The sequence below is a fragment of the Columba livia genome, chromosome 10 (assembly GCF_036013475.1).
Source record: "Columba livia isolate bColLiv1 breed racing homer chromosome 10, bColLiv1.pat.W.v2, whole genome shotgun sequence".
Classification (NCBI taxonomy): Eukaryota; Metazoa; Chordata; class Aves; order Columbiformes; family Columbidae; genus Columba; species Columba livia.
This window is the reverse complement of record NC_088611.1, coordinates 5,477,433-5,500,207: the sequence shown is the minus strand read 5'-3', so window position 1 is coordinate 5,500,207 and position 22,775 is coordinate 5,477,433. Positions and strand designations below refer to the sequence as shown.

Sequence of the window (22,775 nt, the reverse complement as noted above, 5' to 3'; positions counted from 1 at the left end):
CATGTCCCCTCTGGCTGTCATTGCCCAGGAGCACACCGCATGCCCCGCCCCCCCTGCCCCGTGCCACCATGTCCACCCCAGCGCACCCCTGGCCAGCTGCCCAGTTTGGCTGGCATGTAGCACCTCTGGCTGGGCTTCAGCTGGGCAGCTGTGGCCATCAACAGCCCAGTACGGACCACTGTCCAGCATCCCCGCCCAGGGGACAGCCCCTGCCAGCTGGAGGGGACAGGGGGCATTGCTGGGCACGTCCATGGGTATCACAAGCAGCCACACCAGCTGGGAAAATCCAGACACAGCCAGAGTCAGCCCTGCAGTGACATCCCCCTGGTAAGTACCATGGGTGACAGGGACTCCTCACCCAGGTATTAGTTTTGGGTTACAGAGCCAAGAATGGAGGGCTCCACGTCACCCATCCAGGCTCAGTGGGGTGCCCAGGACCTTGGTGTTACTGGTGTTAGTGGTGTTAGATGGGCCATTGCTCCTAGGTAGGGTGCAAGGGACATGTCCTCCCCACTGGCCAAGAATAGTCCCAGTAGAGCGACAGAGATGGAGGTGTCCCCTCCTCTGCCCCTGTGTAGGAGCCCCTTGGCATCCCATGTCCCAAGGAGAGCCTGTCCATGCAACTGGGCTGTGCTGGTGGGGCCAGAGCCTGTCCTAGCCTGCAGAAGGGAGATGAGACTTCCCCAGATCTGAAGAGAAACCATCTCCCGCCTTAACCTCAGAGAAGAAGCAAAACTTGAACAAGGACCTCTCTACATCCAGGTGGCTGGGTCCAGGCAGGTCCAGTGGGTCCCTGGCAGGTCGTGTGTCCCCATCCTGTTCCCAGCATGGTGGGACAGGGCCTTCTGCTTCTCAGCTGCTCTCCTCAGGAGCTTGACCCGGGATAGGGAAGCCCACCTTGGTCTGGTCCAGCCTGTTCCTGGGTCTAGGGCTGATGCAGCTGGTGTGCATCTCCAGTGTGCAAGTCGCTCTCTGGAGGAACTGCAGGAAGTTTTCCTGGACAGAAGCCTCTGAGACAGAAAGACAGATCTCTTGGCCCAGCGGCCGGTTGAGACAGCTGCGCCGGAGCCTGGCCAGCTCCTCCCGGATCTGGCGGTTCAGGAGCCCATAGAAGAAGGGATTGATGGCGAAGGAGGAGTAGGCAATCCAGGTGACCACCATCTCCCCATGCCCACCACCCACTGTGCCAGCAGCAACAGAGGAGTGCAAGTGGAAAGCAAAGAAAGGCAGCCAGCAGCACAAGAACTGCCCCACAATGAGGACCAAGGTGACGATGGCCTTGTTGCTTCCCAGAAAGCGCTCTGAGGTCAGCCTGGGCAGTGGCAGGTTCCTGGTGGTGATGATGGTCACGTGGCTGGCAATGGATTCAGATCGGTGTCTCGGTGCAGCTGCCTGTGTTGGTGCAGGCATGGGTACATGCTGCAGGGATGCCATCCGGGCCACGCGGTAGACACTGCAGTAGACAGCAAAGATGAGGACAGTGGGCAGAACAAAGCAAACTATGCTGAAGATGATCACAAAAGCCTTCTTGTGGGCCCCAGGGCTCCAGTAGACTGTGCAGCGGCTGGCACTGGTGGCCCCATTGCCTAAAGGCCAGCTCACCACTGCCAAGATAGTGATGAGAACAGACTTGACCCAAATGAAGACCATTCCGGCCAGCGCCAGCCTGATGGTCATCTTGACCTCATACCTCATGGGGTGGACGATGTAGTAGTACCGTTCCACGCTGATGATGGAGATGGTGAGGATGGAGGCACTGATGAAGCAGACATTCAGGAATATCATGCCCTTGCACTCGGCAATGCTGTAGATCACCCTGTTGAAGCAGGAAGAGCTGGAGATGATCCCCAGGGGCATGAGGAAAATGGCAGAGAGGAGGTCAACTACGCAGAGGTGGCAGACGAATATGAACTTCCTGAGAAGGGGGGTTTTGAGGATGACGACCATCACGAGGGTGTTGGCCACCAGGGCGGTGAGGGTGAGCAGGACCATGCAGAGGAGTCCCACCACCTCCTGGGTGATGGACTGCTCGGGGACGGAAAGCAGCTCTGGGCTGTCCGTGGTGTTGAGCCCCGTTGGGCTCGCCATCCCCTCTGAGGGCTAGGCCAGCAGATCTGGTGCCTGGGCAGCAAGGGCTCTTCTCCTGCATCCCTTAGAGGGAAAATCCACCACAAACATGGCCATCGTCTTCTCTTTGCCTGTTGGGGAGGGGAACAGGGTGTGAAGGAGAAGAACCAAAACAAAGAAAAGCCACAAAGAAACCCGGAGATGATCTGAACCCCTCCAAGATGCCGGAGCAGGGACAAGTGCCCGGTGAGGTCACAGCACCCTGCCTTCCCCAGGGCTGGCATTGGGCTGACCCCAACGCTGGTACCTGTGGGCACCTGTGACAGGCTGACACCCCATCCCCCTGCCCCAGCACATCCTGGGGAGGAACAGCACAAACCTCCTGCCCCATCCCTGATCCAGCCATGGGGACCCTGGGATGAGTCCCAGCTCACCTTTGCTCCTGGGGGTGGGTGATGCTCCCTTCTTCTCCAGGGTCCTTCTCACCACCACCACTCCTGCAGCACAACAGGGGCTGCCAGCCCCTGTCCAAGGCCACACTCTCCCTTCCCTGCCGCCCATCACCCATTCGTCATCCTGTTTGCCTGCAGCCCGCCAGCTGCGGATGGCACCAGCTGTCACTCCCGGGTGCTGCCTGCACTCGTGGCGGTCCCACAGGGACAGCTGCTGGGTCCTAGCAGCCAGTGGGGGCTCAGGAGGGGGGGACCGGCATCCCTGAAACCTGTGCCCCCCAGCATGGACACCCACTGCACAAGCCCCGAGGTCCCCAGGGGCGCGGGGGGACAAACCTATAGGCAGGTCCTCCTCACCGGCTTGTGGATGCTCTGGGGCATCCATGGGGCATCGGGGTAATGCAGTCAGCAGTTGCCTTTCCCCAGCACCCCAGGGACTCAGATGTGTGTTGGGGGTCACATGTGGGCACAGAGAGGGGCTTGGCATGGGAACTGTGCTGGGGTAGGGCAGCAGGCGCTTGCCCTCTAGATGAATGGATTGATGGATGGATGGATGGATGGATTGATGGATGGATGAGCTCCTCCATGCCTAGGCAGGGCAGCACATCTTTCTTGTCCTCTCTAGCTCTGACACCATGGTGACAGGCAAGAGTCTTGTGCCTTGCTAAGGTGACGAGGGCACCTGGCTTGGAAAGTCACAAGCTTTCACCTGAAGGCTGCCAGAGTTGGGTGGTCACAACAACCTGCAGCCCCTCCAGACCCACTGCCACTGTCCCTGTGGGGACCCACCACCACCCTTCTCTGCTCCGCACCCACCTCACCAGGCAGGAAAGAGCCAGCACTGCTCAGTGCAAGGCACAGTGCTTTTATTCATGGTCAAAGCAGCTCTGTCCCCATGTGTTGCGTTAAGATAATTAATTTAGCAGAAGTTAAGCCCCAGGCAAGGCAGCTAGGTTGAACTCCTGAGTGATGCAAATAACCTCAAGTCAGCACTGTAATGTTCTCAACGGCCACTCTGGCGCACAAGTGCACAAATAGTATAACATATACTATAGGTCTGGGTGCATTCAATGAGAAATTTTCACGACCAGATCCACAAATAATGAGTTTTATTAAAGCCATAGGTGCAAGTTCTTTTAGATGCTGTTGATAAATACACTGTCTGCAAAAACACACTTTACTTGCAAAAATACACTATAGTTGAAATGAGATGTTGAAATGAGTTGAAATGAGATGGGCTGGTGGGCACCACCAGCTGGTGCTGGGAGAGGTCTGCGAGGTGCTTGGGCACCCTCAGAAGTGGAGATGGATGAGGTAGCAGATCCGGCACTGGCTCTCCTGGTAGATAATGTACTTGCTCTGGCTGAAGGAGGAGTTCTTGTAGGCAGGCATGGGGGTTGGCTTGCCCTGACACACCAGCACCTTCCTGCCATCCAGCAGCACCTCCTCATCCTGCGCGGGTTCTGGGTGACAAGACACCTCCCACCATGTTAAGCCCAATATCTGGCCTCTCTCCTCCCTGCCTCATGCCCAGCCCAGCCCCACAGACCCCACACCCACTCCTGCCCCAGGCTCATCCGGCTCTGTCCGGCCACACACCAGGATGCTGTCGTAGCTGGCGGGTGGCTGACACAGGGTGGGATCATCACAGGTGATGCAGCAGGGTTTGCCCAGGGCCACCTCTGTCAGGAACATGATGCCAGCCTTCTCAGATGTGCAGCTCACTGCCATGGGAGAAGGGGATGAGGATGATGGCACCAGCCCTTGCATTCCCACCTGGTTGTTCCCAGGCCACCCTGGCACACAGGGACCAGCTGCCATGGCAGGGAAGGGGTTTGGCATGGCCACAGCTGCCTGGCAGGGGGTATGCAAATGCAGCTGGGTTCGCACAGACCCTGCAGGCATCCCTGTCTGTCCCAGGACCCTCACCATAGCTGGCTGACCTGCTGTTCTCAGACGCAAGTAGATGCCCTTGCCCACATGCCCGCCCAAGTGGGGCATGATGCGCAGCCTGCTCTTCAGGATAGCTGCCACCATCGCCACACTGGTACTGTACCAGAGCAGGTGCTGGTGCTCCAGGTGGTCATGGGCTTTGAAGCGCTCGTCCTGGGAAGATGCAGAGCTAAGGGCTGTCCACCGAGGGAAACATGGGTGCCTGGGAGTGGGGGACTGCCACCCAGCCCCTCCAGCCCAACCACAGTGCCAGGCTGGAGGGGCCAGGGAGCAGGTGCCTGTTTGCTTCTGGCCACCCCCCTGGGTTGAGGAGCCCAGAGCCGTCCGTAATGCTGTCCTGGGGTGCAAATAGGGCTTCCTGACTGCGGGATGGGGATAATTGTCTCCTTCTTCTCACCTCACCGTCTCAGGCCACCTGCCAGATGTTGAAGATGCGGAGTTTGTGCCCAGTCTGTGTCATGTAGTTTTGGACCAGCTTCTGGGGGCAGGGGGGGGTCAGGAAAGCGGTGTCACCACAGGCAACCACGCCAGCAATGCCCACAGTCCCCCTGGGGCAGTGGAGACCTTTGGGGTGCCCACAGGCCTGGCACTGTTGTGCCAAATCACAGGGCATCATGGCACAAGTGGCACCTGGTACTCCCGGGAAGTTGGGTCCAGCAGGAGAGCTGGCAGGACAGCACAGCGTAAATCTGAACCAGTAATGGGCAACTTCTTCCTCTTCCTCCTCCTTCACCTTCTGCGCCTGCAGGCTCTGTGCCAACCCGAGGACCGGTGGGCATGGGTGGTGCGAGCGGGAGGCAGAGCTGCCCATCCTGCTGGGGACATGGAGGGGATGGATGATGCTGCTGGAGCCAGAGCGTCAGTGGCTTTGTGGCTCCGGGGCTTGACCACATCAAGCGGGATGAAGACTTTCTACTGGGGCATGTGTGACAGGACAAGGGGCAACGGTTTTAAACAGAAACAGGGCAGGTATAGACTGGACATGAGGAAGAAATGTTTTGTGATGCGGGTGGTGAAACACTGGCACAGGTTGCCCAGAGACGTGCAGATGTCGCATCCCTGGAGACATTCAATGCCAGGATGGTCGGGGCTCTGAGCAACCTGATCTAGTTGAAGATGTGGTTGGACTAGATGAGCTTTGAAGGTCCTTTCCGACCCAAACCACCCTACGACCCCGCGGTCCGCAGTACGGCACCGGGAAGCGGCGAAAAGCCCAGGCCAGGGGACGCGCCCCGCCCCGTACTACAACTCCCGGCGTGCCCCGCGGCGGGCGGACACCCCTGCGCCTGCGCACCGCTTGGAAACTTCCAGGCGGCGGGCGCGGTGCCTGCTGGGTAGAAGACGGCTAGTCACCTCCGCGCCATTTTGTGGCGAGGGAGTGAGGGGTTGCGTGCGTGTGTTCGGCGCCCCGTGGTGGCGGTTAGCGCTGCGCTGTGTGTTTGCGGATCGTGGACAGTGTCATGGGCTCGGACAAGCGGTGAGTACGGGTGGGAGGGCGAGGAGAGAGTTGAGGGAGGGATGGAGAGAAGAGGGGGGGGCGGGCGGCCCCGCGGGGGGGGCGATGGGGAGGGGGTCGCTGCGGGCTCATCTGGTTCTGAGCTCGGCCCCGTGTGCCCCGCAGCGTGAGCAGGACGGAGCGGAGCGGCCGCTACGGCTCCATCGTGGAGCGGGAGGACCGTGAGGAGCGGGAGTCCCGCAGCCGGCGCAGGGATGACTACAAGCGGTCCAGCGAGGAGCGCCGCGGGGACCGCTACGATGACTATCGCGACTACGACAGCCGGGACTACGATAGCCGAGACTACGACAGCCGCGATAGCCGAGACTGCCGGGACTACGATAGCCGAGACTACGACAGCCGCGATAGCCGGGACTGCCGGGACTACGACAGTCGCGACAGCAGGGACTGCCGGGACTACGATTGCCGGGACAGCCGGGACTACGACTGCCGGGACTACGACAGTCGAGACTGCCGCGACTACGACAGCCGCGACTACGACAGCCGCGATAGCCGAGACTGCCGGGACTATGACAGCCGGGACTGCCGGGACTACGACAGTCGCGACAGCCGGGACTGCCGGGACTACGACAGCCGTGATTGCCGCGACTACGACAGCCGCGACAGCCGAGACTACGATTGCCGGGACTACGACAGCCGAGATTGCCGAGACTACGACAGTCGCGACAGCCGAGACTATGACAGAGACTACGATAGCCGCGATTACGATAGCCCTGAGGTGAGCGGGGCCCTGCAGCGCGGGGGGAAGGGCCTGGGCGGGCGCTGGCGGCCTCGCCCGGCGCAGGGTCCCGACGTGGGGTCCCCTGGGCCAGGGGTGGTGTCCCGGGGGTGGGAGCTCGGGGTTCTGCCCAAGGCCATCAGGACCAAACGTGAGCGGGGTGGCCGAACGGGGTGTGGGTGGGTTTGTTTAGCTCTGTTTTTGTGGCGGGGGCACGCCGCTGGAGAGCGCCGTGGTTAATTGTGGGCGCTGGCTTCTCAGAGGGAGCGAGAGCGCAGGAACAGCGACAAATCAGAAGATGGCTACCATTCCGATGGTGACTATGGAGAGCACGACTACAGGAACGACATTAACGATGAGAAGGAGAGCAAAACCATCATGTTGCGTGGCCTTCCCATCACGGTTACAGAGAACGATGTAAGTAGCCCAGAAAGGGGCTTCGCTTTCCTTGCAGCCGGGAGCTCGGGGGCTGTGTGTCGGCAGGTCTGTGCAGTAGGCGCTGCTGCCATTTTGTTGAAAGCTGCGTCATGGTGGCCCCTCCGCAGCATGTTGGTTGCGCTGCCATTTTGAATCCTAAAAGGATTTAAACCGTCTCTGTTAAGTAACAGAGGTCAGTTGAATGTTAACCAGTTTATTTCAAACAGAACAATCTGTGAATAGTCTTTTTTCTTCCCCTATATGTTTGGATGATTTCTCTTGAGTGGATTTTAAACTGCCTGATATTTTCTGCTTTTCCGTATAGGAGGGAAGAGGCAGATTTATTTTTTTTTTTTCTCCTCCTCCCGCTTCCTGGGAGAGGGGAGGGGGACAGAGAGAGAGAGGAGCTACTCACTTGAATTTTCGCAGGTCTTTATTGAGGGCAGAAGCTCTGCCCAGTGGGGTTACACACACCCCGAGCTCCTCAGCTGCGTAGGGCCCTGCACAAAGCTGCTTTGTCTGGGTACAGCTGGGGAAGTCATAAAATGGCTGCTGTGGAGCTGACGGAGCAAGTTCACATGAGCGCTTGGTGCATGGTTACCTGACTTTTTTAATAGAAAAATGTTGAATGTGATCAGCTTTGAGCTTTTTGTTTGTTTTTCTTGCTGGATTATTTTGATTACTAAGATAGAAGAGCAGGGCAAGGGGGAACCCTCTAAAAGCTGAGCCATTCCAATTTGTTTTCAGGCACACTCCACCTCTGCCATCTTTGTGCAACGATTGCTAACACAGATCAGTCCCCATCCAGCATTTCTGCAATGGAATTTTTTTCTTGGCTATTCACTATTCTCCTACTATTGAGTGTTCTTTTTAATCATTGTGTGTTGGTCTAATATTTTTGTAAGTTCTTGATAAAGTGTAGACTCCTGCATCCAAATTAAACAACTCAGTCAGACGTTTCACAGAGCATTTCGGAACAGTTTTTATTTCTGAGGTATTAATGTTGTAGCTCTATGGCTGTACAATAACTGTAGCATAATTTATGGGAAAGTTTAACTCTGGAGTCATCGTGTAGATGAAGCATCTTAAGATAACATTATTTTAACCCTGTTATGGCTGAAGAATTGATGTCTCTTCAGCTTTTTCTTTGTTGATACATTCTTCATGAATCCACTTATCGTCTGAAAAAGAGAAGGGGAGCTATTAAAGAATGAGAACTGTAGTGTGAGGCTTAAGAATGGAGCCTTGCAGTATACTGTTTTTCTTTGTTATGAGCCAAGAGGTGTTTAGATAGGCTGGGAGAGGGATACTAGCAGCATTCTTTATAAAAACTTAGAAGCAAGCACAGTATTTGCCAAATCTTGCGCAAATAACGTGGGAACACAAGATCATAGGGATTCAGATTCTGAGTTATTCTGTGGCCTCAGTGAAGATGGCAGTTGGCTTAATGTATCAAAGGGTTATGTGGGTTCTCTGGTGCTCATCAGTCTCCTGATAGGTTCTCTGTAAAGGATTTTTTTTTAATTTCCTGAAATAGTGTTGAGAATTTTATGTTTCTCTGTACCTCTTGCATGTACTGTAAGGTAGGTTGCTGTGACTGTCCTAGCTGTCTGCCAAGATGTGAAAATTTAACTGTCTGATTAAAATCTCATGCAGATTCGCGAGCTTATTGAATCCTTTGAAGGTCCTCAGCCTGCAGACGTGAGGCTGATGAAAAGAAAGACAGGTGAGAACTCTTAATCCAGTTTTTGACATGACCTTCCTCTTCCCCAGCCCAAAAGAGTATCCAGAATTGTCCCCAAACTGCAAGCACATGAAACAAAAAAAAAAAAAAGGTTTGCCATGGCTAAGGAATGTGGCTTTTGGAAGACTTTTAGTTAGCTGGCCAACATGTTAAAAGAAGTCTGTCTACAGGGGTTTTTGTTAACAGGTATTGGTAAGTAATAATAGCGTAAACCCATTTAATAGTATGTAGTCTGTTGCATGGTTACCTTTAAACATGGACTCAAATCGAGTGAAATGTAGCCAGTTAAGGGAACTTGGTTCCTTGCCATGGCAAAATAACGAGCAGATCCCAGCAGTTGACGTCGCATTTGTAAAGCTGCTTTGTCATGAAGTAATGAAGCAGTTGGAGAGAGATTCGCCTGTTTTAAAGGAACTGACTAACACAAGTATCCCGTCTATATCTGAATGCTGTCTCTAGGTGTAAGCCGTGGTTTCGCCTTCGTGGAGTTTTATCACTTTCAAGATGCTACCAGCTGGATGGAAGCCAATCAGGTTGCTTCACTCACCAAGTCTAGATATATTCCTGAAAATGGAACAAGTCTGTACAGTTTAAAAAAAAAAAAAAAAAAGAGGAAAAAATAAAGGTGGAAGGAGTGGTTTGTTCCATAAGAGTGATTTAAAAGAATAAAAGCTTTGTATATATTAAAATTTGTAACAGTAGGACAGAAAATCAGTTAAAATCTGGAGAGCAGATTAGCTATTTTGAGCACTCACCAGTAAAATGTGCCATTGTAAATGACTTGGTTTCAGTTTAATTGGCTCATGAAGATTTAACAAGTAGTCCTTAGAAAACATACTTCCACTGGACGTTTCCTTCTCTGTTTCCAGAGGAAGCACCAGATCTCTGCATTACATTGATATTAACCCTGAAAGAGAAGCGTCAGTTCATGGTAATAGTGTGTCCCCCTATTTAAGGAGGGAAAACTGACTCTTCTAAGAGGAAAAACATGTTTGTTCCAACTAAATTTGGTAGAGAATGAGTTATCATAGATGTTATGCTGTGCATTTTGGCTTTTCTGGTGTATGAGTTGAAAAGGAGCCAAAATGAGATCTCTACCTTATTTCCCAATTAGATTTTCTTGTGCTGCAGTTTCACTTGCTTTTGCTCCTTTTTGAATATTCATGATCTGTTTTAACAACAGAGCTGATACATACTCTCAAAGTGAGCAAAGTATATCAAGCACTTTTTTTACAGCTGAGTATTTGATATGAAGGTCCGTGGGCAGCACAAGGAATGCTGTTCTGTGCTCTTGGTGTTACGTTTAAAGGAATGGCACCATGATGGGGTTCACAGGCAGTTCCAGCAGGTGGAAGTTGGCGTGTGCCTTATACTGGAGTAGGATTTCACGTGTCCTATAGCATGGGTGATTTCCTCAGCCAGAGAGCAGCGTTCAGATTCTGTTGTCCTGATGTACTGCTCAGTAGGGTTGGTGGATGCAGTGGAAAGATTTACATAAATTAATGCTGAGCATATTTTCAGAAACAAGTTAGTTTTAATATATACAAAGCTGTACGGATGCATAATTTATTGAAACATATTCAAATTCACTCCAGTAACCAGCCACCCTAGTAGTAGGGAAAATGCAGAATCTTCCCAGCAGCCTGGTTGCTGCATGTTAGATGAAAGAATGATGTATCGCAACTATGCCAGCAGCTTTGTTTCTATGTGTGCATATCGAGTGCTGGGCCCTCCAACCCTCCCTCCTGCCGGTAGGAGAAATGGCTTTGCCCTGTTTAGTTGTGCAGAATGTGAGAGCCTTATTCATGCTATGTGCTAGATCTATGTCAGACCCTGTTATGAGAAAAGCCACTGGTCCTGACACTGCTGTGGTACTTCTGCAGTAAGCCGACCTGCTATGAAACTAGTTCTATTAAAATGTCTGGGGTTTGGCCTCTAATGTGTGCTTCCTCAGACGTACTTCCACCTATTTGACTAAAATAAGTTGATGGCCGTATTTGGAAAGGGCATTCTGCATACCAGTGCTTGTCAAAATGTGAGGCTGAAAATCAAGGCTTCTAAATAGGTGTAAATTCCTAACACCTCTAAAGTGAGAGGATGTGCCGAAAGCATTATGAACTTTTCCTACCTCTGGAGAAGCTTCACTTGCAGTCTAGTTACTCTGTTTGGAGAGCTCCTGCCTGAATGAAGAACACAAACCTCTCGTGCAGGCTTCCAATTGAACTGATGCCTTAGTCAAAGGAAACCACTCTGAGTTACGTTTCAGTTGATAGCACTTGTAATCCAGCCTTCAAGAAGTCTAAGAAGGGTCCCTTTGGGAGGAATTACAGTATTTTCAAAGGGACACTTCTGAAGAAAGTGCTTGGAACAGTAATCCAAATGTGGTTGTTAAAAGGTCTGGGGTGTTTGGAGTAGGGGAAGAAGTGAAGCAGTCACCTAAGGACACGTTTAAAAAGTCGCTCAGTGCTATACCAGAAGTGAATAGAAATGTGGGGGTAAAGAGACGCCTAAAAATGTGTTAATCTTGAATGCAGCAGGTTAGGACTTTGTCTCCTTCGAGACACTTCCTGGTTCCATGTCAGCGTTTAGTGTTTGGCAGCTTTTTCAACACTCCCTGATTTCGTTTATCTTTGCTCCACATCCCATTCTCTTACTGCCCTCGTCCTCCTCTCTGCAGGATTGGATGGGCAGGGTGTAGGTGGCGGTGGTTGTCCTCCACATCCTCCCCATATGTTGTCCATTTAATTCAGGAGCACTGATTCCTCCGAAGGGTGCTCCGCCATGGGAAAATAGACATTTGTACCTCGATACAGGAATAATTGAAACCACTTTTTTTGCAGAAAAAGCTGGTGATTCAAGGGAAGCAGATTGCGATGCACTACAGCAACCCCAGGCCTAAATTTGAGGATTGGCTTTGCAACAAGGTATGGTGCATGTTTTTCTTTGTTGGAGGGAGTTTGTCTTGGCCTCAGTGCTTTTCACCAGTCCAGTGGTTTGAACAAAGCAATATATGATTCAGACCTGCTCATACTGCTGGTCTGTATGACATCATAGTTATAGTAAGACACAGGAATTAAAAGGTTTTGTAGCTCTGGTGGCAGAATAGACAGAATGACGGAGGTATTGCCCCAGAAGACACAGCTGTGTTAGAATATGACATCATTAAGTGATGATAAGTGTTGAATTGCCGCTGGTCTGCGCACTGCTGTGTGCTCCTTGTTTAACACGCCCCCACAAGTGGAGATGATTTAGTAAGATAAAAGCCAGAGTGTTTTGTCAGCCCTTAACTATACTTTTTGCCCATAGAGAGAACTCCCTTTCCAGCCTGTGTTTCATGTAAACATTGCATTTTTGCATTTTTTTAAAGTAGTTACTGTGCCTGGGATTGTAAGTTGAAGATGACACAGTTAAAATAACTGATTCAGGAGAACTAGGGAAAAGCTAGTGAGGATGTTCTGAAAAGCAGCTGTGATACAGGCAAGGGTGGCTTTTGCTGTTCCCTACTGCTCTGGTGGGTTTACCTTCGTTAATGTTGGTTTTTTTTTTTTACTGTACAGCAAATAGCAGCATTGTTACAAATTACATGAGTTCTTACTAGTCTTCTCTTGTTCCTCGTAGTGCTGCCTTTACAACTTCAGAAGGAGGCTAAAATGCTTCCGCTGTGGAGCAGACAAGTTTGGTACGTTACGTTGATCTCTTTGACTCTGGTTTTGTGGGAAACTTTCTGTCCTATGTAGGAAATGAAGTTCACTGTATGTCTTAGGCTGGCTTGTGAAATGCTGAGTTTGAGTGAATGAGCCATTTTGTAACTAAAATGTTTTCCTCTTCTCATGAAGATTCAGAACAGGAGGTGCCACCTGGAGCAGCAGAAGCAGTTCAGTCTGTGGATTATTACTGCGATAGTAAGTTATCTTTCACTTACTGTATAATGTGAAATGCGAACATAGGTACTAAAATCCTTCCTGTACCTCAGACTGTTTGCTGAAGAACTTAAAGTACTTTAGAAAGCTGATGTGCACAGCTAATATCATACTTTATTTTCTCCTCAGCCATCATTCTCCGAAACATCGCTCCTCACACAGTAGTGGAGTCCATCATGACTGCCTTATCTCCGTATGCATCTCTGGCTGTGAATAATATTCGTCTTATCAAAGACAAGCAGACTCAGCAAAACAGAGGCTTTGCATTTGTGCAGCTGTCTTCTGCCATGGTGAGGGCCTTACTGGTGTATTGGAGAGAAACAGCTTGTTAATGTGCTTCTATAGCTGAAGCGCTGAGAGCTATTGAGCTGTCTGAAGGGCCACCCCTGTTCACCAAGGATTAATTGACACTTGATGTGTCAAAGCCTTTCATGATTAGCTTCAGTTTGGAAAGAAGAGAGTGGGATCTTGTGAGCACATTGGAAAGCTATTTTCGTAGCAGAGTGCTCTTCTAGATTGAAGGCTAGCTTCATGCTTGTATTACAAAAATAATGGTCTTGGGTCATATTTCATTCACGAAAATGAAGGTCTAGGGCATGCGATGTGGGAAAAGGTGCACAGAATTGGGCTTCTTCCACCTTCAGAAGGGGGAAGCGGGGAATCTTGCTGCTCTCTGCAGCATCCAGTGGGAGGTTGTAGGGACAGTAGACTTTGGTCTTGAGTGTGCGCAGGGATAGCACAGTAGGCAACAGCCATGTATTGAAACATGGGAAACTAGACTGAGGTACAAGTAAAACCTTTCTGTGAGGGGGGTCACATTACTGGCGCAGGGTCTCTGAAGGATGGCAGACTCTCTGTTCCTGGAGATGTTTAAAAGACACTTAGATGAGGCATTTTGGGACATGGTTTGGTGGTGGACTTGGCAGTGTTAGATTTACAGTTGGACTCAATGTTCTCAAAGGTCTTGCCAGCCTCAGCAGTGTCACGTGTTTGGACACGCTTTAGGCAGAGCAGAAGAGTTTGTTGGAGGAAAGAGTGCCTGAGTTTAGACTCTGCTGGCCTTCCTTTTGGAGTAATTTGGAGCAAACATCTTTACAGAGCTAAGATTTTAGAACGTGTTTAATATTCAGTGACGCAGGGAAACCCATGCTATTTTGTGCAGGCTGTGATCAGCCCCATTGTGCTCTTCTAAGTGTGTATAGCATGAAGAGACAAAGGCATTGTTACAGCTTTTTAGTTGCTTTCAGTGGCTGTATGTGAGAAGGTGGAGCTTTGGGAACTTAGGAATCCTCCTCAGTAACTTGCCTTTCATAATAATGAGTATTTCTCGTTGCAGGATGCTTCTCAACTGCTGCAGATTTTACAGAGTCTTCAGCCACCATTAAAAATTGATGGCAAAACAATTGGTGTTGACTTTGCAAAGAGTGCCAGAAAGTGAGTTGCTGTAGCAGTTGATTATTCCCCACTCTGTTTATATTAAAGATTTGTAGTTGCCATACAGGATTTTATTAAGATTACTGTCACTCCAGAGTTTTGCTTCCCTTAAGTGTCTTGTGTTGCACGCATCCTGCTCTTCACTGGGTGTGAGGAGAGTAAAAGCAGTGTTTCCTTCCAGCCCTGAGAACATCGTAACTGCTTGTGTACACAACATGCTTGTTTCCTTGGAGACCTATTGACTTGTTCTTGATTGTAGAACAGTAAAATTTTTTTACTTGCCAATCAGTGCCTTGGCTTGTTAATCACAATCAGTATGTTTAAAACTTCTAAGAAATCCACACATAAGGGCAGACTCTACCTCCTTCCATAGGGAGACACTTCAGAAAAGAGCAGTACTTAATCAGATGTGTGATTTTTGTGGTTTCAGAGACTTGCTTCTCCCAGACGGTAACAGAGTCAGCGCCTTCTCTGTGGCTAGTACAGCCATTGCTGCAGCTCAGTGGTCGTCCACTCAGGTATGATTTGGAGGCTGTTGCTCATTGTCCTTTTTCCCTGAAAATGAAAATGTAGGGCAAATAATTTCACTACTGACCCCTTGCTTGGCTGAACTGACCAAAGCTGTTCTGACAGGCTGGAGCATAAGCAGTGTTGGTATTCCTAAAGGCAGTAATTTATCTGTCTCTGACAAAGATTACTTGCTCAAATTTCAGCCACAGACTGGAGAAGGCAGCACCCTGGACTACAGCTACCTCCAGTCAGGACAGGATGGCTACACACAGTATGCTCAGGTTGGTAGTGGTGATTGTGCTCTAACTGATAGTTTGTTGTAATTTGGACGTCTGCTCACCTTGCATTGTTCATTTCCCTTTGCAGTACTCCCAGGATTATCAGCAGTACTACCAAAACCAAGGAGGAGTGTTGGACACAGACACAGCTACCATATCAGGTAGTACTTGCAACATGTGGGAGATGCTGTTGTCTGTAATGATAATTTTGCAATAGTGATATTTTACTTCAGCCTTTATGTTTGTTGGGTGAAGGGAGACTTGGCTCACTTTGCTCTCAGGGTGTCTGAGTGAGTGTGTGTTACTTGAGAACCATAACAAATCCATTCAAGTAGGACTTGTGCAAAATGAGAGCACAGCCTCTGTTTCAGACTGTTGATACAAGCCTTGAGCTCATGAGAACTGTGTAAGCAGCTCTGGACAAACCTTCAGTGTTAGCAGCTGTCAGAGGCCAGGAATTGCTGACTTTGGGAGCAGAATATTTCCTCCCGAAAAGGAAGCTATTCTTTGGGTGGAAAATACTGTGTATCTGTCTCCATTTGAATGTTTATTGCCTTGTTTGGCTGCTGGAGCTGGAATTAGGAGCTGAAACTGTAAACAAAGTAATTTTAGTACTAGGGTGAAGCACTGTGTTCACAAACTAGTTGTTTTATCCATTTTATTGCCCTCTGTTGGCAGGAGCTCCGGTCACTACCACCACAGCCGCAGTTGTGTCCCAGAGTCCTCAGTTATATAATCAACAGACAAACTCACCTGACTCTCCGGTAATTACAGCACTGATTACTCCTTGCTTGGTTGTGTCCTCTGCTCTTTAAAGTGAATGGTACAGCAAAGCTGCTGAGTGTCCATGGATTAAGTCACAGTGTTTATTGTCATAAGTCATCTGCCATTTCTGTGATAGTTTTGTTCTTTGTTGAAGGTGAGTGCTCAGCGTTGCAAGAGTTAACTGTTGCATGTGTGGTGTGGGCTGCTCCTGTCTTGTCTTGCTATTATTTTATTGTGCTTCAGTGACAGATTTTCTAATATAAGTTCTTGGGTTTGTTGGTTTTTTTTTCAGTCACAATCAGCACCACCTACCACTAGCACTCAGGCACAAACAGCTCCCCCAACTGGTGTAGTCCCTGGAACCAAGTACGGTAAGCAAATGGGAGTGGCTCTTGGGGACAGGTGTCTGTCACTATAGCAAGAGAGAGACTTGGCTTTAGTTGAGTGCTCTATTGTTGTATGTCAGTGGTGAAGCTGTCCCTGGAGAACATACTCTGCAGGGGTGATTAAGAGCCCTTTACAGACATGTCTGCTGTCCTGGCTGCTAATAATCTCAGAATTTTACCTGAAATGTAGAAAGATACCTGTCTGAATTCGACTGGAACGACCATATCCCACACTTTAATTTTTTTACAGCTGTCCCTGACACTTCCACCTACCAATATGATGAATCTTCAGGATATTATTATGATCCTATAACAGGGCTCTACTATGATCCTAATTCCCAGGTAAACACAAGTTCTTCCCGCCTGTCTTAATTGTTAAGGTCCATTAGTTCCTTATTTCTCATCATATGAATGAAAGTAACTTTCTGAGGTGCACAAAATACCAAATGCAGTGGATAACTCTCAGCAATGTATTTAGGGCTGGGACTTCTGTTTGGTAAAGCACTTCATTTTTCTCTCATTTTTCCTCCCAATTTGGCCCACGTGGAATTAGCACTTGTCACAGGCACTGTAATTGAACTGGTGCATTGAGGAGTGCCCAGCGAAGTGCACCCAGCCCTGGGCTCTGGTGGGTCATCTCTTGGGAGAGACAAAAGGTTCTCTCTGCTGCTGGGCAGAACGCCTGCGTTTGGGGACAGAGGCTTCAGCCACTTCATGCCTTTTGACTGCTGTGTGGAGTTTGCAAACTTGTTTGGACTGTACAAAATGCCTTCCCATTTGATGTGGTAGTCTGAATTGGACAACTTCCTTGTGTTCTCCCTTGAACGCTTAGCTTGTATGAGACGTTTAACTGTCTCTGTTCTTCTCTCTGGCAGTATTACTACAATGCCTTAACCCAACAGTACCTTTACTGGGATGGTGAAAAGGAGACCTATATGCCTGCTGCAGAAGGTGTCACATACCAACAAACAGCTACCACAACTACCACCAAAGAAGTGAAGGAGAAGAAAGAGAAGCCTAAAAGTAAAACAGCTCAACAGGTAAAAGATAAAATGGGATTGTAACTGGACCAAAATCTTCTGTGGAATGGGTTAATAGTTCCCCTTTTTCATGACCAAAGGAAATCCTAGGTAATTTAGTGGGTGCATGCCTGCAATTTGCAGGCATTGTAGAGGGCTACCGAGAGGTGGAGTTGGCAAGGCTTCAGTGCAGAAATAACCTCTGCATAGGAGGAACGCATATGGAATTGTGCCAGGACCAGTGGGAGTATAACTGAGCTGTCACTTAGAGGATTAGATTGATAAGAAGGGTTCGTGCAGTAAAACAAGCAAGCTGCAATATCTTTGAATGCTGTATACAGGGAAACAGCTGCACTACATCCAGTGTCCTGTGATATAAAAATAAAAGGTAGTGGGTTGACTTGTTCTGGAAATTATGCAAGATTGTGTCCCAGGGGATTGATAGCTGTGAGAGGAGCTGTCTGAGCAAACTACTCTGTGTTTCAGATTGCTAAAGACATGGAGCGCTGGGCAAAGAGTTTGAACAAGCAGAAGGAGAACTTCAAGAATAGCTTTCAGCCACTGAGTACCAGGGAGGAGGAACGGAAAGAGTCGGCAGCTGCAGATGCAGGCTTTGCACTCTTTGAGAAAAAGGTGAAGATGCTGGCAATAGTGTGTGGTGGGGTGTGGTACAGCAGAAAGCTTGGTGCTCATGGCATTCTTGTCTTATCCAGGGAGCTCTATCTGAGAGACAGCAGATCTTGCCAGAGGTGATGAAAAATGGGGATGATGACAATCCACTGAAGGTGAGTATGAGATACCTGACATGTGTTGCCAAAGGTTTACTGGTAAAGCTCCTCAGGGAAGATGGAGCAGATACTTGCTTTCCGAAACGGGATTTCCGCAGCATCACCTGTAAAAGGTTGTGGTGATTCCAGCGGTGCAGTGCAAGTGCAGGAGGGTGGGTGACTGAGATACACTGGGGAAAGCTGTGATTTCTTCCAGCCTCTGGAGCTCAGTTGAGGTTTTGAGGTCTCTAAGAACTCTGTACTCAAATTATTTTTTGTTGGCTAGTGGAAACTGTGTCTTGCAGGCACTGTAGTATGTGGTTCTTTTGAGTTGCATTTCTTCCTTAGTAATGGGAGTGTGATGCCTTTCCTGTGCACCAAACACATCTGCAGCCTCTGTGTTCCTTTTCTGGGCTTTCCCCTTAACACTGTCCTTTCTTTGCAGCGTGGCCTTGTGGCTGCCTACAGTGGCGATAGTGATAATGATGAGGACTTACTGGAAAGAATGGAGAATGAGGAAGAGAAGCTGACAGACTGGAAGAAGATGGCTTGTCTGCTGTGTAGAAGGCAGTTCCCAAACAAAGATGCTCTGATCCGGCACCAGCAGCTGTCAGACTTGCACAAGGTAGTTGCATTGTGCTGTCAGGGTGGTACTTGGTTGCCATAATTCAGTGTGTTAACCAAAGCCACAATGTGTGTTGATGTTTGGAAAACTTCCTTTTAAAGGAAAAATAGTTGCAGGTGGATTGCTTCTCTCCCAGAAGTCAGCTGCTTATGTAGAAAGAGCTGTTGTGCATTTTATGTTGTTAATGTGAATCTCTTCTTGTTTCAGCAAAATATGGATATCTATAGGAGATCAAAGCTCTCAGAGCAGGAACTTGAAGCCTTGGAGCTGCGTGAGAGAGAGGTCAGTGCTGAGATGAGCAGATGAGTAGTAGCTAATGGAAAACCTGCACAGATGATACGTTGAGCACTCCTTATCCTGACACATGTCACTTGAGATAATACCTGTAAGCCAGCCCCTTCTTGGGTCAAGGTTCAGAGCTGTCCTGTTACACAGAAGTGTCCCACATACCACAGCTACTGCTTAGCAGGGAAGGGTCCTTCCAGCTCAGGGCTGCCAGGCTGGGACTGGAGCCCTTAGAGTGGCAATCGGCAGCTAACCCTGCAGGTCGTGGGGCCAGGCTCTACCTGCCCGGTGCAGGTTCTGATATGCTCCAGGGACTCGTGTTTGAGGTTCTCGTTTCTGTGGCGGTAGGCCATGTTTTAGCAGGCATTTAACTTACTTACATAGCTCAAAGATGAACAACTGTCTTTAAATCAGCACTAAATCTGGTTCCCTTGTTGCAGATGAAATACAGAGACAGAGCAGCTGAGAGGCGGGAGAAGTACGGCATCCCAGAGCCCCCTGAGCCAAAGCGCAAGAAGGTCTATGACGCTGGCACAGTGTATGTATCTGAAAACTCCTCAGCAGTTACTTCAATACATGGTGAGCAGTTTGGTTAACTCATCTCTTCGTCTTGCAGTAATTACGAGCAACCCACCAAAGATGGCCTTGACAACAGTAATATTGGCAACAAGATGCTGCAGGCCATGGGCTGGAGGGAAGGTTCGGGCTTGGGAAGAAAATGCCAGGGCATCACAGCACCCATTGAGGTAAGGAGAGATGGATGCTTCCTTGATGAGGTTTGGTGCATTTTTTTTATCTAGAAGCACTTGCTGCTGAAGATATTTTGTGGAAGAAACTGCAGTCCTCAGTGAAGTTGCCACTGGCCACATTAGCTCCTGTTTGTCCTGCTGGATCCTAGAGCTGGGGCTCGGAACAGGCAGGACTGTGCTTGCTTCTGAAGGTGCTAAGGGAGCTGCATGCCTGGCCCTGTGTGGGGTGGGCTGCTCTCCCTCCAGCTGCTGGCTTCCCAGGGTTTGTCTGCACCCTGGGTTACGCTCTTAGGAGCTGTATCATGCCGCTCCACTTCAGCTGCTGTTGGGATGGGGTTGGAGCAGTGTGAAGCCAGCAAGCGTGGGATGATCACAGTCTGATCCGTTGCCAGTGCTCATGGCAGCGTGGGGTCCCCAGGGGAGCTTGAGAAGCTGGCAGGACTTAGGAGTCCGTTATGATGGTGTGGCCTCTCAGTGCAGAGCTGAAGTGTTTCTCTTCCATTACAGGCCCAAGTACGAATGAGAGGCGCTGGCTTGGGAGCCAAGGGCAGCTCCTACGGCGTCTCCACTGCAGATTCATACAAAGATGCGGTGCGGAAAGCCATGTTCGCTCGCTTCACGGAGATGGAATAACGTGCTCTGACCCACAAAGCACATGTTAGCCAGAACTGACTGTTAAACTCTGTAGCCTTGGTGGCCTGGCTGTATTCTGGTTATGGTTTAGAGCTGACCATTTCATTCCCTTGGACGTTTTTCCCTCTCGGCATGTGACACTTCCACGAGCAGATTGTCTGAACTGCCCCGATTTCATGCTGGAGAGCTCCTGGTTGGACCAGAGGGGATGCTGATCATTATACGGTCCTGTATATAGTGTAATGTATTTCATGTTCAGAGCGTGTTGTCCAGATGCCACTCCCACCCTCTGGAACAGGGGCAGGACCTGTTAGCTGTGGTTTCACAATGTCTTTGCTCTCCTTTTGTTGTATTGTCTGTATTGGTTTTGTTTTGGGCTTTTTTTTTTTTTTTTTTTTTTTTTTGAGAACTTTCCTGTACATTTTGTATGATACATCTTTGTATAGACTTTTTGAAGACTTTGATTCTAGTTGCCAGTTTGGCTCATTTCCAAAAGAAATACATCCAAAAATGTTCCTATATCTGTTTCTCGGTGGGTGAATGAAGAATAAGTTGCCAATGCTACTTGTCCTTTCTGTGGTTCTGCTTCTTCCTTGATGAGACTTCATCCTGGAGTCTATCTCTTCCACACCACGATGCACTCGCCTGCTACTTCTTTCATCCCTGTGCTGTGCCTTGGTTCAAGTGTCATTCTCACAGCTGCAGCAGGGGTGCTGGCTGAGGGAGGACCAGGTCTTCTTTCCCTGCTGTAGCTATGTCTGCTGCAGCTTGCCCTCCTGCTCGAGGGCCTCTTGGGCATTACCCTGGTGGGCTGGAGGGGAGGGTGGCCAACCTGTGTGCCCCCTCTGGGGTGGGTGTGGGGTTTCTGTGCTCCACCTGGGCTTTTCTCTGGCCTCCCTGGGCAGAGTGCTGGGATGCTGGGGCGTGGTGAACCACCTCCTCTCCCAGACGTTTCGTTCTGCAGCCATTCTATACCTGTTTTCCTGCTTTTGCTCTGCCATGCTTGTGTCTGGGGTATCACCCTGGGGTATCTCTTCCCAAGAGCCAAGGTGAGCAGAGGTTGGGCTCAGCTTTGACCTTGGCCTTCGCTGGTGCCTTTGACTGGGAGGTGTGCTCAGTCTCCCAAGAAGGTGAGTCAGCAGTGGCTTTCCTTTCCCTAGGGGTGGCCTTCCTTCCCCTGGAGCAGCCCAGCCAGCTCTGTTCAGGGGGGCATGGGAGTGGTTTAGGATGGAGCAAGAGCAGCCCCCTGGCTTGTGCAAGGTCCTTCTGTGGGCTGAGCCCACCTCTGCTGCCCAGTCTGGGTCTGGTGCCACTCGCTGGCCTTAGCTTATTTCTGAGGAGTGCCTGGCTCGGAGGGAGCCAGGGTTGGGAAGCCCTCGCCCCACTGCGGGCAGGCGGCGGGTCCCTCCCGCGGTCCCCGGGCAGGGGCTGGTTGTGCCACTCAGGCGGTGCCACCAGGTGGCAGCCGTGGCCCGGCCGTGGCCCGGCCGTCGCCCGCCCTGCCCAGGCGCGTCAAGTCCGTGCGGATCCCCCGAGCACCGCGGAGGTGGGTGCAGGGGGGTGGGTGCAGCCCCCTCGGGCTTGTTGTGAGCAGTGGGAGCCGAGAGGCAAAGCCATTGTACCAGGCGCGGGGGAGAGAGGGTGCAGGGTACAGCTTCCCCTCCTCGGCTCTGCAGTGGAAGCCAGCCTGGTTGAAACAGCCGGAGAACTCCAACTCTGCCTCAGTCCCCCCCCAGGATGATGGTAGGGGGCGACAGGCCTGGTGCACTGCGGCAGGGAGCCCTGTGCCCCGCAGCAGCCTCCCCCACCTCCCGTAGGTCCCGGCTGGCGACGCGGCAAAGTGCTTTGCTGCTCTGGGCTGTAAACGGGGGAGTTTGTTTCCCAGCAGGTGGGCTCAATGGGTCGATAAAATGCATTTGTGCAGCTCAGCCTCTTCCCAGCCCATCGATCCCATTCGCAGTGCATCCCCCTGATGAGGGGTGATGCCCAGGGTGTGAGGGGGGGCCCAGCCTGCGGTGGGCACAGCGCAGCCTTCTCCTGGCTCCGGCCGGCTCCTGCCAGGCTCACTCCCCCTTTGCTGCAGCAAAGCGCTGCCCCAGTGCCAGCGGCTGAGCCAACCCCGGCCAGTACCTCCAGCACATCAGCTGTGGTGTGGAGACAGGAGCACTCTGTGGGATCACAGGGTCCCCCACTGCCTACTTTGTGGGGACAACTGCTGGAGGGGGAATGCCTAAAGTAGGACCTTCTCCTGGGGCAAGGCTTTAACAGGGTTCTGGGAACACAGCCCACCCCACATGAGTCAAAGCCATGGCGAAGGCACTGCTGTTGGGTGCCCAGTGACAGGGAGCAGTGGTGGTCTGGGAGACATGCAGCCCCCCCACTGCCAGGCATGTCCTCCAGCCCCCACGTCAGGCACTGGAGCAGGGCATGGAGGCACCAGCGCCTGCACCTCCAATTTAGGCAGCGCAGCGCGGCTGTTCGTGACTGAATGTGCTGTGGCCCACTGCCTTCAGAGGGACGTGGTGTCCCTGCCTCCC

At 50.7% G+C, this 22,775-nt stretch overlaps 3 protein-coding genes across 3 annotated transcripts; 1 reads left to right on the top strand and 2 right to left on the bottom strand.

Moving 5' to 3' along the window:
* Positions 1-113: 113 nt before the first annotated feature.
* On the bottom strand, positions 114-2,681 carry GPR62 (G protein-coupled receptor 62). Its single transcript, XM_005508910.3, has 2 exons — positions 2,502-2,681; positions 114-2,198 (listed from the first exon to the last, which is right to left on the bottom strand). The coding sequence occupies exon 2, from the start codon at positions 2,086-2,088 to the stop codon at positions 853-855; it is 1,236 nt and encodes a 411-aa protein (XP_005508967.1). The 5' UTR covers positions 2,089-2,198; positions 2,502-2,681; the 3' UTR covers positions 114-852.
* Positions 2,682-3,812: 1,131 nt separating this feature from the next.
* PARP3 (poly(ADP-ribose) polymerase family member 3) lies at positions 3,813-5,283 on the bottom strand. Its single transcript, XM_005516023.3, is given in 8 exon segments — positions 3,813-3,982; positions 4,076-4,243; positions 4,449-4,481; positions 4,484-4,625; positions 4,870-4,947; positions 5,103-5,134; positions 5,137-5,172; positions 5,175-5,283. Coding segments are annotated over 8 exon segments (768 nt in total).
* Positions 5,284-5,779: 496 nt separating this feature from the next.
* Positions 5,780-20,802, top strand: RBM5 (RNA binding motif protein 5). The gene is made up of 24 exons (XM_065075061.1): positions 5,780-5,949; positions 6,094-6,706; positions 6,968-7,123; positions 8,780-8,849; positions 9,327-9,400; positions 11,708-11,791; positions 12,486-12,546; positions 12,704-12,769; positions 12,917-13,077; positions 14,124-14,221; positions 14,652-14,739; positions 14,935-15,012; positions 15,098-15,170; positions 15,688-15,773; positions 16,067-16,145; positions 16,411-16,502; positions 17,036-17,200; positions 17,666-17,812; positions 17,893-17,964; positions 18,392-18,571; positions 18,779-18,853; positions 19,297-19,394; positions 19,473-19,602; positions 20,113-20,802. The coding sequence occupies exons 1-24, from the start codon at positions 5,933-5,935 to the stop codon at positions 20,236-20,238; spliced, it is 2,889 nt and encodes a 962-aa protein (XP_064931133.1). The 5' UTR covers positions 5,780-5,932; the 3' UTR covers positions 20,239-20,802.
* Positions 20,803-22,775: the final 1,973 nt, after the last annotated feature.